At 31.3% G+C, this 15,763-nt stretch overlaps 1 protein-coding gene and 1 long non-coding RNA gene across 4 annotated transcripts in view; one reads left to right on the top strand and one right to left on the bottom strand.

The window, feature by feature from the left end:
- The window catches only part of ENGase (cytosolic endo-beta-N-acetylglucosaminidase), a 212,235-nt gene that overhangs the window by 35,086 nt on the left and 161,386 nt on the right, over positions 1-15,763 (bottom strand). Inside the window, exons 1-2 of one of the 3 annotated variants that reach the window (XM_040709691.2) lie at positions 2,035-2,588; positions 1,793-1,952 (exon numbers count right to left, since the gene is read on the bottom strand). In XM_040709691.2, the coding sequence (XP_040565625.1) occupies positions 1,793-1,944 (152 nt within the window). In that variant the 5' untranslated portion in view covers positions 1,945-1,952; positions 2,035-2,588. Of the gene's footprint in view, positions 1-1,792; positions 1,953-2,034; positions 2,589-15,763 lie in introns of those variants that run through there. The other 2 variants (XM_040709690.2, XM_040709689.2) reach the window with 2 other exon arrangements.
- LOC139905187 (uncharacterized) lies at positions 3,387-15,685 on the top strand. The gene is made up of 2 exons (XR_011779747.1): positions 3,387-7,436; positions 7,512-15,685. It is a non-coding gene; the product is annotated as an uncharacterized lncRNA (long non-coding RNA).

The following is a 15,763-nucleotide window of genomic DNA, read 5'->3' on the forward strand; positions in this document are numbered from 1 at the left end:
GAGATGCCAAGAATGCCTTAAATATCTTCCACCTCATCCTTTAGAACCATAAATCCAAACCAATGTATCAATACCGTTTGAATCAGTGATTGTTGACTTCAGAAAACAAAAAGGTCAGCATAACTTCACCTTCATTGATCGGTACTCCTGATGGCCACTCGTTAAGTCTTTTTAGAAAACTTGACATTGAGGCTGTAAATTTTTGACAGCATGAGCAGAGGTGGTCTTAAAAAACAAAGCGATGTTATGTTTCATTTATGTGACCACATATATTCCTTAGTAAATTTTGTTTTTAATCCCGAAGAAATAATCAGTTCTTTACTGTCAATGTCTAATCCAAAGATGGTATTTATCAGAGCCGATAAAGAAGTGTTTTTTTCTTCTCAATATATGACCTGGCTTAATGAAGTATGTTGCAGCCAAAATCACTCCATGGGATCTTATTTTGTAAATGTGTGCTCAATATTTTTTAATTTGTTTGCAAAAAATTTGTTTCTCATGTAATAGGAAAATTTATAGCGCTAAAAGAAGGAAAAATAATATCCATTCAAGTTCCTCAAAAAAGATTAAAAATTAAATTCTAAGTAATTAATACATTCAGTTTGTTTCATAATTTATTTTTATCAAGAAATCACTCAATGTTAAAGATTAAATTTTATTTTCAACATTTTATTTAGAATATATGTAATACACCTATAAAATATAAATGAATCGATTTTTTAATTTTGGGATATTCTTTTAATATCCTATTTATTTATTTAGCCCAGCGTTTAAAAGGAAAAAACGTGCTCGGACAGAAATGCATCATCTTCCATGTAACTCTAGTATTCCTTGTTTATACATACTGTTCTTATGCAACTCTATACATATATATGTAGCTGTTTCTCTCTCTTTTAATAATATGACGCGCCCGGTCGATTGTATTGCTATTTTTAAGAGCAAGTATCTACACTCAAAAATGACTAACGAATAGCATATAATCAAATATATGTATCATTCATAGAGATGACTATATAAGACATACCCTGTTATAGCGTAAGCAGGTCCTCGGGAAAAGATAAATATGTGGGCCCTTATCTTTCTTTCCTTTTTTGAACTAAAAATCTTTTAAAAAATGATACATATTTTGTTAAAAAATAATGTGGTTTTTTTGGGGTTTTTCTTTTTTTTTTAAACATGTGGAATCATCTCAAACGACTTTTTAATCGACTGACTTTTTTTAGAAAATAATATTTTATTATATTTTTAAAATAACTTCTTTTAGAAAATCCTTTTTATTATTTTTATGACTTTTTTCAAACAATTTCTTCGTAGTGTAACACATGGGTTGAAAAGTCTCGGGCTTCACACATAGATGGCACAATAGAAATGTGTCTTTTTTTTTTTATTCATTCACCTCATTTTCAGTTAGTACTTACCTTCAAAAGAATTCATGATTTATTGGAAATAAATTGTTTGACGTTACTTTTGTTATTTTCAAAAGATTGGTTCAAAAACAAATTCACGTTTTAATTTTACACTCCTTCATGATTGGAAAAAATACAATTCAAGCTAAGCAATGGCTTGAAAAGTTTTATGGGGACTCCTTTCTATAAAGCAAATAATAAAATAATAATAACAACCTATAAAATTTTTGTAAAAACGAATTTTGAAAACGAAAAAAAACTTGTTTTCTGTGTTAAGCACATAACTTTTCACACCATGTGTTACATAATTAAAATATAATATATCCAGGACGGGACCTTTGGTAAATACTAACCCTAAAGTAAACCTAATGTAGGACTGTATATACCTTTTTCCTTCTGAGTCTAATTGAAAATCGGCTCGACATGCCTTAGGGGCAACATTGGCTTTCCATTCCTTGACGTTGTACATATCTTCCCATTCGAGTAAGTCCTTCCATGTCTTGAGAGGAAAACATTCTTTTTGAGAAAGGGGAGCCATGATTTATCCTGTCAATATATAATGAATGTATATATTATATTATTTCATTATTTAATTTATTTAGAAAATTTATATCAATATAATATGTACCTACAAAATATGTATGCGTGTGTGATTAGAAGATGGATGATTTTTCAATAATTCAATAAATTTTCTATACAAAAAATCTTTAGACAAAAATAAATAGAATTAAATGCACCAATGTGAATGAATTCATTGAAAGAAAAGTGCTCAAATTAAAATGTACGAGTACAATAAGTGATCCTTTCTCCCATCAAATTCAATGGAAACTGAGAGTAGCCAAAAGTCACGAAATGGAATTATGAACAACAACTGATAAGGAATAAAATTTAAAAGCTATTTTGATTCATATGTAATTTGTACATACTTTTAAGTATTATATAGTATAAGGGCCATAACAGGGCCAATTTTAGGAGGAAAGCGACTCAGGCCTACTATGGATTGGAGTACCGAGCTAGATACAATTAATTAAAAAATACATACTTTTTTTAGGAAATGGAATAATTTAGGTTTCATTATTTCATAGTACAATTTTTTTTAAACTCAAATTCGTGTCTTAATATCACCTTTTTAGTTCATATTTATTATTTTTCCCCCACTGTAATAGTGCAGCTGTTGTTACTCACTTATTTCATGTACGAGTATCTTCTTTATACATAAAAAAACTTTGTATCTGACTCTTATGATACTTTTTTAACCTAATTGTCTGAATAAATTTGGGTTATATAGACCTTTAATTTTTCTCGTGGTATAAGCAATCTCAATGCAAGGGCAAAAATTTCTTGATTAGTATTAAGTGTATTCCAATCAGTAATGCAGGGATTGTGATTGTTTTCTTTAAGTTGGAGAAAATTCATAAAAATTATATTATTACTGAAATACTTAAAGTAGTCTGAAGCGACTTTGATAAATAATTATCACAGCTTTATTCCTCCAGAAAGTATTAAGAGGAGAACATTTTACATTTAAAATAGCATAAGTAAAGTAAAAATATTATGATTATACTAGCGCGAACGCGTTATCTTAAATATAACCAATGAAAAATTAAAAAGATTTCATTTATATTTACTTTTTTTATATTAAAATTCTATACTAAAACGATCTACTATAAATATATAATCGGTAAATTTATATTGTAAACCCTCCTTTTTTGTTATTTTCTGTCCATTTGATGTAAATATAATCAGACCTTTGCCTCCTTTTGACACTCTTGAAAATGCAACAACATATGTGAACCATGTGAAATTACTGATTTTTTTTAAATATAAAGCAATTTTTTCAAACGTTTGACCTTCCGATTTATTTATTGTCATTGTCATTGCTAACTTGTCGTACTCCTTCTTCAACTACAATGAAGATACATAATAAGACTAGCTCACTAATCATCTAATCATTCCTTTATTTACCTAATTCTCTTTTTTCATTCGTATTTAGTATAAGTTCTCCCTTTTTCCGATAATTCAATAATTTGTTTTTTGGCTTGTTAATTTCTGTTGATGCATTTTCGAAACTACAACCCATAGCTTTAAAAAAGACTTTGAGACACAGGGAATTGATCTTGATTCATAAAAAAATCAATATATTAGCGAAATTTTTTATTTATGAAGGAAGTTCATTTCTAGTTGAAGTTATTATAATTACTTTTGATAACTAACGGTACTTGAGTATTTACTTTTACAACTTTACTAGATTTAAGGTCTAATAATAGTTATATATTTTGAGAGATGTACAGACATAGCAAGTTTTTGAATAATGATTGTGATATATATATAACAATATAAATACTATTACTTGGTGGTGTTGATGTTATATAAATTTCCACATAATGTTCTCAGTTTGCATATTATATTGATCTCCTATCAGGAATAAGATTTTAGAAAATATTATTTTATTGGCTTTTTATGTAACTACTTGAACGAGTTGAATTGTGTCAAATAAGGAAACTATTTACGTTTAAGCAATATGCTTAAGATTTTTGTTAAATAAAAAGTTTTTCACTGAATTACAACTAAGTATATTCACTAAATTCTTTGTGTTGGTAGGATCATCACAATTAATAAGACAATGACGAATTCACTAATAATTTTGGTTTTGTTTTTTATTCTACAATAACTAGAATCATTTTATTATTTTACAGACATATATTCTCAATTGATGCATGTACTATGCAAACTATTTCTTGATAACTACTAGTCATTGCTGTTATCGTAAATCATACAACCGTTTTAGAAGTTTAACTTTTATTCCCGTAGAATTTTCAGTTGAAGTATTAACAACAATTGCGATATATATCAATCAATATAAAATACTATTCCTTGCTATTGTTGAAGATCCTGGAAAAAAAGTTTTATATTTAGGAGATTTTCCATAATAGTCGGAAATGACAATTTGCATGACATATTGATCTACTTTTGGAGATAAGATTTAAGATATTATCGTTTTTTTTTGTCTTTGTATTGATGGACTTGAACGAGATGTCAAATAAGGAAACAATTTATGTTTAAGTAGTAGCCTTTGGATTTTTGTTAAATATTAAGTTTTTTATTCCTTTACAACTTAGTACATTCACTTAATTCCTATTGTTAGTATAGACATCACAGATAGATAAGACAAGAAGAATTCACTTCATTCATTTTTAGCGATGTAAATCATATGTCTTTTTTAGCAAATACGTTTTTGTTTTTTACTTGTTTACCTGAAGAATGAATTTTCTTTTCCTTAGCAGTTATCATAATTATTTCATTCATGAGTAATGAACATCTCCTTTCCTAAATAGATTCCATTATATTCCAAACTTGATTGAACATTCGTGTGTGCTCATAAAAGAGGAGGGTAACCCTGAGGATTTGTTGCGGATTTATAATTTTAAGTCCTTGTTGGACTCAGAGTAGAATTGGGGATCAGCATCAGAGTAATTACTGCCAATGTCTTTGTTTATTGCCTTCTCTGCTCCTTCCTCGTCACAGCTCATTGTAGCTAATCTAATGAAACGTCATGAGAGCTAGATGCACTCCTCGAAAATATTCTCCAAATTGTCATGGTTGTCATATTGACTTTCGGTTTCTTTTTTTTAACTTGTCCAAAATACATACAATTTTCATGACTACATGTATAGATTTTTATTTTTATTTTTGATAAGACGCACACGCTCGATTGTATTACTATTCCTTAGATCAAATATTTATATAGTCCTTAGATACACTCAAAAATGACTTTACAAAAAAGATACATATGCATTTACAAGTGTTGGGTTTCGGTCTGGAAATCCTAGACCAGTCTGTGACCGTTATACTTTTTTTGTTGGACCAAATTAGTTCGGCCCAACAAAAAATCTCGGTCTGGACTGGTCTCATAGAAAAGTTCGGTCTAGATCGGTCCAAAGGAACAATTCGGTCTAGTTCGGTGCCAAAAAATCGGTCTAGACCGATTTTACAGATAAATTATTTATAGTATGACATCATATGTATTTTCAAGTACAATGACGTCATACGAAGTTTAAACAGAGATAGCTCACATGAATAAATTTATGTTATATGTATACAGTATTTGTTCTAAAACAATAAGACCGAAAAAAATCGGTCCACAAAGTGAGACCGAACAAAATTGGCCCACGGTCTGAGACCGCGGTTTGGACCAAAATATCGGTGCAGATTGGTCTAGAAAAAATTACTTAAGACCGAACCAAAGAAAAAAATTTGGTGCTCGACCGAGTCTCAACACATTACATACAGACAATTACAATTTACATACAGACAAACTGATGAAAATAGTTCACAGCGGTTATTGCTTTTGAGTTTCTGCAATTGTATCGCTGAAAGCCTTGTTCATTTCCATCCAACATAATCGATGCAGTGAGTCGCAATGTAACTTCCATATCTCTGGGAACTTCATCAACGACTCCTTGCAAGTGGGCAAGTGGTTAAATTGCGTAACCCGTGGGCTGGAGTGTATTATAATATATTCTAAATGGTCCTTGATACTCAGGATAGTGGTGGCAATGATTTTGATCCACCTGCAAAACCTGTTGCCCGAGGTATATTTTGCAAAATAAAATGGAGTCTCCTGTGACAAATTCTTATCATACTATAGTTTGATTGTTTGAATACAATATAAACTTTAATCAATATCTAATAGATCAGGGATGCCTAACCTTTTAATATAATGGGATGCATTCCCATTTGAAATGTTTAAATGGTCTGCAGTACTTATTAAGTTAAATTTCTTGAAAAATGGCTACATAAAACAAGCTATAACATAAAAATTTATCTTAATTTGAGACCAAGTATAAAGGACAAATTTAATTTTTCAAGGCCATACTGCTTTAAAAAAGCTAAACTGCCTACTAGATTGATGGAGTTACCGCTAAAATTAGAAATCCTTTTAAGAATCAGCGCAACCTAATTTTGGTACTGCAGCTAGGTAAGTAGAACAAAAATACAAATCTGTAGCAAATTTGGTTGTTCTCTAGCAAAATTGCAATTTCTTAACACGTATGAAGGAAAAACTTTTTGTGTTGCTTTATTTTGAAAAGATGTATTTAAATAAAATATTTCTATGAACAATAACAGATTATTGTTTTTTTATAAATATTTTTTAACTCTAGTTAATTTGATTTTAGAGAGTAATCAGTTATCGCACGTAAGTGCGATAACTGATAACACCCTTTATTAAATAAAGAAGACATTATTTAACTTCAGTACAGAAAATAAAGAAAGGACAACCTATCTCCCTTTTTTTCTTACTAATTATCTTTTTAATATAGTATCAATATAAATTTATAATGTAAATATTGTATTTATATTCTAACATGCACACAGTTATAAGTAAATCCGTCTAATTCTACTACGTAGTTTATAAAACTGTATTTCTTTGTTTGAAATATGTATTACTGATTGACAAATTTGATACACAGTACCATGGATTGTTCATTAGTAGGATTAGTCAATATTTGAGGATTGGGTTAAACTAGTCTTTAGCCTTTCTCATTATTTTGTTGTGTATTGTATTAGTTACTTAATATGTGCACTAGAGGTTCAGATTCTCGTTTAGATTTTTTACTTGAGACGCTAAGGCCTGAACATATCAAGATAACTTGTTCTAGACTCCCAACATGGAATTAAGTTCTCCTACCTTATATGGGAAACTTGGAGAAATTAAGGAGGGAGGATGTAAGAAAATCTACCAAAATATCACGAATAGCTGCAAATTTTGTTGTCGAAGAAGTGATGCTACATTACCAAAACGCTCCAATTATTACAATAGCTAAGATAAAGATGGCTGAAAAGGTTGAACTTCTGTACCAAGAATATGTTCATTTAAGAAAATTTACATCAAAAGGAGAATTAACACACTAAAAATGGTGGTACCTAACTAAACAACCTAGCACTGTTTTGTGATCAAATTGGAAACGACATCAAAACAAAGATGATTTCAAAATTACTGACTTTTGAACAAAGACTCTGTAGAAAAAGGTATGGCTCAAAATATGGCAAACTAACTTTCCTACAGATTCCAAAAGATACACTGATGACCTGGATTTATTGCAGTTTGTTGGCGAAAATGGTCTTCTTCTTTTTTTTTTTTTTTTTTTTTTCATCAGCTTCTTGCAGAAACCATTTGAAAAATGGGAATCCGATCTTGACTTTTGCATAAGCAAAGAGAAAATCTATAACTTGTAAGTGGTTAACGATGGAGCAGAAAGAGGAGTGAAGATAGTGCAAGACTTATTGGGACAATCCTTAAAAAAGTAAAACTTACAGAAAATCCTTCAAGTGTTTGAGAAAGATAGATATTCCCTTCCAAATCAAAGAAATCGAAAGAGAGAAACAAGTAGTTGGTACTTAGGAATTGTCGAATGGTCTATTTATATGTGTAAAATAGTTATTAATCTAATTATAAAATTATATCATCATATGAAGATGATAATTAGTAAAAAAAGTAACAAAAAAGGAAAAAAAAAATTTCTTCTTCTCTCAACTGAAATTTAATATTTGTCCTCTTTATTTAATAAACGGTCTATGTGTGATAACTTATTACTCTCTACAATCAAGGAAACTAGAGTCACAAAAAAATTTATAAAACACGATAATCTTTAATTCTTCAAATACACTTTTTATTTAAATACATATTTTTAAAATAAAAGACAACAAAAGATTCTTGCTTCATACGTGTTTATAAATTGGCAATTGTGCTAGTGGTAAACATTAACCAAATTTGCTAAAATTTTATATTTGTGTTCTACTTACCTAGCCGCAGCACTAAAATTAGGATTCTGATAATGTGGGGCAACTGTATCACCTACTGCCTACTCTGTTAGAGTTCAGAGAATACAAGATACCATCAAATATTTTTGAATGTTTATACGTATCATGACCCATGAGTGACACAAATACCCCATTGTGTGGTTGTGTTCTTCACTTTTATGTTTATTATTATTTTTTTAATGCTAATTGTGAACAGTAAATAAAATTTTAACTAAAGTATCGTGAGTGTTTTGATGATATTGCAACAATTTTGCTAAAAAATACTACTTGAAGTGAGAATGAGTTGTGGGTCATACCTAAACATTCGGCGAGCCGCAATGTTGTCCTTGATCCACATAATGGAAATCCCTACACTAGATTATCAAATTGTATAGAATGCAATTGTATCTTAATCAAATCTATAATGATTAAATTGCTTGCAATGAATTGTTTAATAATCAAATTACTCACAATCAGTATACCTGACAATGTAAATTGAGTTAAAATTACCATTGACCACTTTATTGGAAATTTTATAGATTGTCCGGGCATTTTGCAAATTAAAAATATATAAAGGGTAGGCAGCAAAAAGCGGACTCGAGAGATGGATTTAGAAATATATCAATAATTTTATATTTTCAGTAATAGGCATAAAAAATAATATTAACAAAACATGTAGACAAGGTATTTTCTAAACTTTTTCTTACTCAATATGGGCATTGGCCACCTTCATTATCATTCACAGTTATTACTCGTCACCTGAAGGCCTTACAGGAGTTGATGACGAACTTCTTTAACAAGTTGTTCCATACAGCCACCATGGAGGACTTCAGTGAGTCTACATCTGGGTTTGAGGTCCTGCTGGCTTCCTTCTCCAAAATGTATTATAAAGAAAAGACCAGGGGGCTCAAGTCTGGTGAGAGAAGAGTCCATATCTCTTTACACCAGAATCGAGCCATGTTATCTGCAAACAAAGTTTGGCACTTGGCGGACGTGTGAGAAATGGTGCCGTCCTGAATCCACACGTTATTACCCTCCAGGTAGTTTGTCTTCAGCCATGGCAAGATGGTACACCTAAGCACCGTATAGTAGGCCTCCTGGACGATTTTCTATCCAGCCTTGAAAAAGAATGGAGGAATTTTCTTTCCATCAGAGGCCACAACCCCGAAGACTATTGTTTGAACCGGATATTTGGTGGCGTGAACCCCTAGAACCTCAGCGATCTTTTCGGTGGTTGTGGAATTGATCAACTGTAAAAATCTTCTTATCCGATAAAATTTTTAACAATTTACCCATTTGCCTTGATCCATGTGAGGATTTTCTTGCACCTCTCGAGCCTCCTCCCTTTCATCCCTCTATCAAAAGGTGGCGTAGTGTACTTGTGAAAAAAAAAAAATCCAAGTAGTGTTTTATGGGCCTTCTGATCGTCCTCAGAGGAGCCACAGAGAAGTCCTTGGCGAGGCGATTCATCGACTTAGTGGGATCATCCTTTATATTATTCTCTAAAATTAACAAGAACTTCGTGTTCATCTTTAAATTATACTCTCCACTTCCTAATACCCTGGAAAGGTCATCTCCCTTTCTTTTCATCTTGCCCAACTTAAAAACGAGGCTCCTAGAACACTTAACAATGTTCTCAATCTTCATCACAGCATCTAAAAAATCTTAGTTGCATTGCATTTTCGCTTGTTGCTCGCTCATGATAATGAAACGACTAAATGATTATAATAGTTTGTTTATGTAAAAAGGACAGCAGAAACAAAATATCAAAAAATAATCGCTAAAACTTTTAATAGCAATAAGAAAATAAATATTAATTAACATTCCACGTTTTGCTGCCCTACCCTGTATATTTTCTGGAAGGGGGGGAGGGTGACAGTCTGTAGCTTAATATTTCAGAAAAAGGATCATAACCAGAAGAATTTTTATAACGCGATCTATGTGAGTAGCATACGTTATTTTATTTTTTAAATTATGTTAAATTTTATGGAGTTGTATTATTTAACCACAAGAAGGTGCCTGTTTCTGTCGTGTTTACGAACGAATATAAATAAACAACAATTCTAGGAAACTTTGCCGAAAACATGATTGCCTAATGCAATTTTGCCGAACTGATACTGTGCCGAAAATAATAATAAATATATTTTATGATTATTTATGCTACAATACTTTGTATTTATGATTCCCATTTATGCTACACCAATTTTAAAAGATAGAATTTTTAATTATTATCCACAAATTGTAGTGATGAAGTGTTAATTAATCAATTATTGATTAATTAAATTATGAGGATGTTTTCAAAGTTGTCTCGAACCGCTATTAGAACAATTATTACAAAAATCATGACAACCGCTTAATAAATAAAACAGAAAGATAAAAGATGTTCAAAAAAGATAGGCCAGAAAATATCTCTTAATCAATGGTTATGTATTGAGATTCAATGGTCAATACAAATGAATCAATTTTCAGAGGTCATACGGAAAAGTGTCGGTTCGGCAATATTTCCACGCACGCTAAAAAAACACTCAAACCCCAGCTTTCAGATACCATAATATGAATGAAAATAAATAATTCTCTAAAAATTGCAAATGTCCTTTCATTTATGAAAAAGGAAATTTAAAATAAAAGTCACAAAAAATATAATTATTTATATCATGCGCTCTTCGTCACTCCCCATAAACATGTCTCAATGACTATCTATCTACAGGAGACATTACTTGAATCCAAATCCTTATATTTTTGCTCTTTTAATTATGGGAAAGCCTGCTGAGAAAGGAGAGGCGTGATTAAACATTAAAAAATAGATAAAAATATAACCCTTCATTTTCAACACAATCTAATGAGACAAAAAAATATTAAAAAATCGTGGCATTCAATTATTATTTATTTGGTGTACAAGTTGCGATTTTGTACAAGTTACAACATGTATAAGTTTCAATTTATTTTATTTTCAATCCATTATTTAGTAGCCAAATTGGTCATTCTAACTACCAACTATTAATTGAAACTATGACTTCATTTTTATTTATTAAAATTACAGGTTTATTATATATTTATGAATAATATAACTTTGAGCATTTGAACTTTATAACGGCCCACAAAATACTATTATTTTAGTAATTTATATGAAAATAATCAAAAATTACAGCATTAATATATTGAGCATTCATGGAATATTCAAGTATTACATTATCCTCATCCCAAGTACTTTAAACATTTCATTTAAAATTAATCATCTCATTTTTGGTTGGAACTTGTACAATTTTTTTATACTAGTTTCAACTTCTACAAATTGGCAATTTGTACACAACATTTATATAGACTATGTGGAGTAGTATAAGCTACAATCACGCAACCTGCCGCAGAGAAAACATTATTTTTGATGAGCAATTCTACTTGATAAACTCATAATTAATAAGGCTATAAATTGTGATGAAAATCCTGTGTACAATGGGCATGTAAAAAAAAACCCCGAAAATCAATCAGGTTAATAAAAATATAGGATTATACCATAACGAATGAACGACTGATGTTTTAATTCCACCACGTCTTTTAATATTGACGTCATGGTGTATGAGGGATAGTTTTTTATCATGACACAACTATAACCAAAGAAAAATTTGAAAATATATATCAATTTGAGAAAATCGAAACTCTTTTACATTTAGGGAAATTTACTTGAATCAAAGCTTGAACAATTTATAACAATTCTAAATAACAAAAAAAAACTTGAAAAACAAGTTGTGTAAAATTTTGAAGAATGCTTGAAATGATATCACACTTGAAAAACAGCAAGAATGCCAAAAGTTTGTAAAACAATTATAGCAGGATATTTTATGAAGCTATAATTTAAGCAAAATACCTTAATTTTTCTTCATTTTAATACCCTAATTACTGCGTCACCTGATGATAAAGTCATAGGTAGCTATAAAAATAAGTGAAATTCCATTTTTTTTCCTAACTTTTTCTTGCCAGTCTAAATATAATCATAAAAGTTTTTGTCTTCAAGCAATCCTTGTATATTATTATATATTTGTCGGTATTTGAATCTATTTATGTCTCCTTATCACTTAAAACGCTCACTATATGTCTAGTGGAATGAAACTCAAGGAATGTTTACAATTAATTATTCGTAATCACTACATATATGTAATTATGTTGCATTTTATCACAATGACCTATTCTTTAATGCAGCGAGTGACGAAGTTACAAGATATTTTCATTAATATTCAATTCCACACATTCGCGAAGAAGTATCAATCTAGTATCTCCTATTTTTCTGCTATCTTCTATATTTCTTATAATAATTGAATGCCATCATTACAAATGACGTCAATACAAATAAGTATTTAAAATATATATGGATTGACGATATTTGGTCTTGGATTGAATGATAGAATTGATGATGATAAGCCTAAAGAGAATGGAACACCTTCATTTTATTTCGCTAATGGAGTTGAATGAAATCAAACAATTTTATTCGTTCCTCAATGAGTCAACAGTGGCAAAGTCTCTTGAGAAATTGAGAATTAGCTTTATATGCTCCACTACGACGGGGGAGATCCTCAATGTGTTTGAATGTCGTTAATAGAATGAAAGCCTTGTCAAATTGTAGAATCAAGAATGTAGATTATTGAGAGTGACTGAAAGAGAGGGGCTAACGACTCCAATATTTTGAAATAAAGGAGTATTGAATGAGTTGTTAGATGAAAGTCTAATCCAGGAGACGAATTTCCTTAACTTTAATAGCGAAAATAAGGATTCCTAATGCCCCGAAACATGAAGTAGATGAGGAAGATGGATGAAATGGTTGACTGAACTATAGAAGTAGACATCGACAGTTGCCATGTACTATTCAGAGAGCACTATATACATAGAGAGTACACTTCTTTTCAGGAAATACATAAGTTGACACAAATAATCATATTTAGTATATCTACGTATAATATTTTATCCAATCAAACCCAAAGTAGATATACTAAAGATGATAAGTTTGTCAACCTATTTACTTTCTGAAAAGAAGTGCACTCTACATGTACATAGTGCTCCCTGCACTATGGTAGAGCTCACATCGTTGCCTTTATTGTATCACGCAACCTTTCGCCAAATAATAAACAGAAAAAAGGCCAAAATAAGTCAATCATATCAACTTTCATTTATCTCTTATGTACTCCCAGACTCGAGACAAAACAAAATCATACACTATTTTTGTGTACTTTAATCATACTTATTTATTACTAGCAGAGGGTGTTTCCGTTGCAGGGCTAAATGAAGCATTGCTTTATTATAATTTATAAGAGAGAGTGAGGATGGCGTATAGAGAGAGAGAGAGAGAGGGGGGGGGAAGCACAGCTGTACAGAAATAGAAATATTGAGGGAAAACATCTTGTAACTAAAACAAAATAAGTTTAATTGCTACCACATTTAAATTACTGTCAAGTTATTCACAAAAATTTGTTAACAAAACTAATATAACTAAGCTGAATTTTATATTCACTGAGCAATTCAGTTTCATTTTTCTAAAAAGTATGCGAGTCTTCCTATAACCTCCTATAAGGATGGTTTGACCAGCTTGGCATCAATGCCCCCTTGACAACTCAAAAAATAGAGTTATGGTTGAAACACTGGAGCGGTGCCACTGAGAAACAGAGGGAAAGAGGTTACAAAGAAAAAAAAACAAAGGCTCCCCAAAAATTCCGTCAGTATATGGAATAATACATCCTAATGGGATTCATGTTCACAGCCTGTAGTTGGAATGAGGACAACTTATCTCCAGCGTCATCTCAAGACAAAAAACTTTTTCAAAGTTTTTCAAAAGAAAACTGTCATAACTCAGATAATCTAAAGACACAATTCGGAAAGCCTCCATAACATCATCCAAAGCCCAAGCTGCCTCTTTTGCCATATTTTTGCTAATTACTAAAGCGTAGAAACTGTTTACTATCGGGGAAGACTTGCTAATTTTAGCTGCTATTGTGCTGGCTGAGACAGTGCTGGATAAAAACCCAGCGGAAAAATTCAAGAATGTACTTCTGTTAAATGACTCCGTTTGCAACCGAGTACAAAAGATAGTAACAGATGTATATCGTCGATCAAGTTGTAGCGAAACTAAGCAACTCTTTTTTCCTCCAGCTGGATGAGTCCACAGATGTAAGTAGAAATGCACAAATTGTTCTTCTGACACATACGTCGATACTGATGACATTTATGAGTACATACTTTTCTGCAAAACTCTCGATGAGAAAAAAACAGGAGGGGATATTTTTAATTTAGCTAATAACTTTTTCTAGGAAAACGATCTCAGCTGGAAATTCTGCTGCAGCATATGCCCGGATGCAGAAGATTCAATGACAGGCCGCACAAGAGGACTCATCACGCGGATTAAAGAAGAAAATCCCGATGTGAAGTGGATTCACTATGTGTTACAAGGGAGGTATTGATGTCGAAGAAAATTAGCCCGGAGTTACACGACGTCTTAAATGACACTATCAAAGTGATAAACTTTATCAAGTCGAAGCCACTTAATGCACACCCTTTTTGTCACCTTTGTGAAATAATGAGAGCTGAACGAACAGAGCTGCTGCTCCATACAGAAGTGTGCTGACTCTCTTGAGGAAAAATACTCATCCGGTGAGCGGATGTGAACAGAGTTCCAATCAAGTCAATCATGCTGGTACATTTGATCAATTTGATTCAAGATTTCCATTCTTACTTTCTGACTTAGAGAAGAAATCTGCACAGCTGGATTGGGTTGGAGAACCATTTCTCTTGTCTGAGGAAAAGGGAAGCAAACTACCTGTCACTATTCAGGAAGAACTCTTGGTAGTGTCTTCAAACTGTGGCCTCCAGTTGAAGTTAGCCAAATCCATACTCACACAGTTTTGGGAGTACGATAAGCAGGAGTACCCTGACATGGGGCAGAAAGCTTTAAAGCAGCTACTGCTCTTTCCCCAACATATTTATGTGAGGCCTCCTCTCTGCAATGACTGTGAAAAAGACAAAACAGAGAAACAGACTGAGCCTGGAGAAGAGCAGGATTACAGCAGTTGCCTCCCTGCCACCAAGACTAAACAAGAACAACAAGCACAAGTTTCTCACTAAAAAATACAATTTATATTCAGTTACAATGTTTAATAAAACAGGCAGTGTTAACACTGTTTATTAAATATACTTTGCGTTGGTTAAGGGGTACATGGTTGAAAAAATAAAATTTACAAGTAGTACATCTCTAAAAAAAAAGTTGAGAATCCATGACGTAAAACATATTTTACAAAAGCTAAATTTAAGCATATTTACAACGATAAGATGAGTCAAAGTTACAAGTCAATGATATACAATGATTATGACAAAATTCTCCTAACTGCATCCCATTTTATACATTTACAAATTACAACAATGTATTTTTTTGGACATATTATGAACATCCTCATAATCGAGTGATTAATAAAACAATTCTATCATATTTCAATACAAAGAAATAGATTATTATGAGGGAAAAGGTATTTGATCTTTTCCAATAAAAAGTAAAATATAAAATGTTTGCATGTCATTATGAA

This window comes from Lepeophtheirus salmonis, chromosome 4 (genome assembly GCF_016086655.4).
Source record: "Lepeophtheirus salmonis chromosome 4, UVic_Lsal_1.4, whole genome shotgun sequence".
NCBI lineage: Eukaryota > Metazoa > Arthropoda > Copepoda > Siphonostomatoida > Caligidae > Lepeophtheirus > Lepeophtheirus salmonis.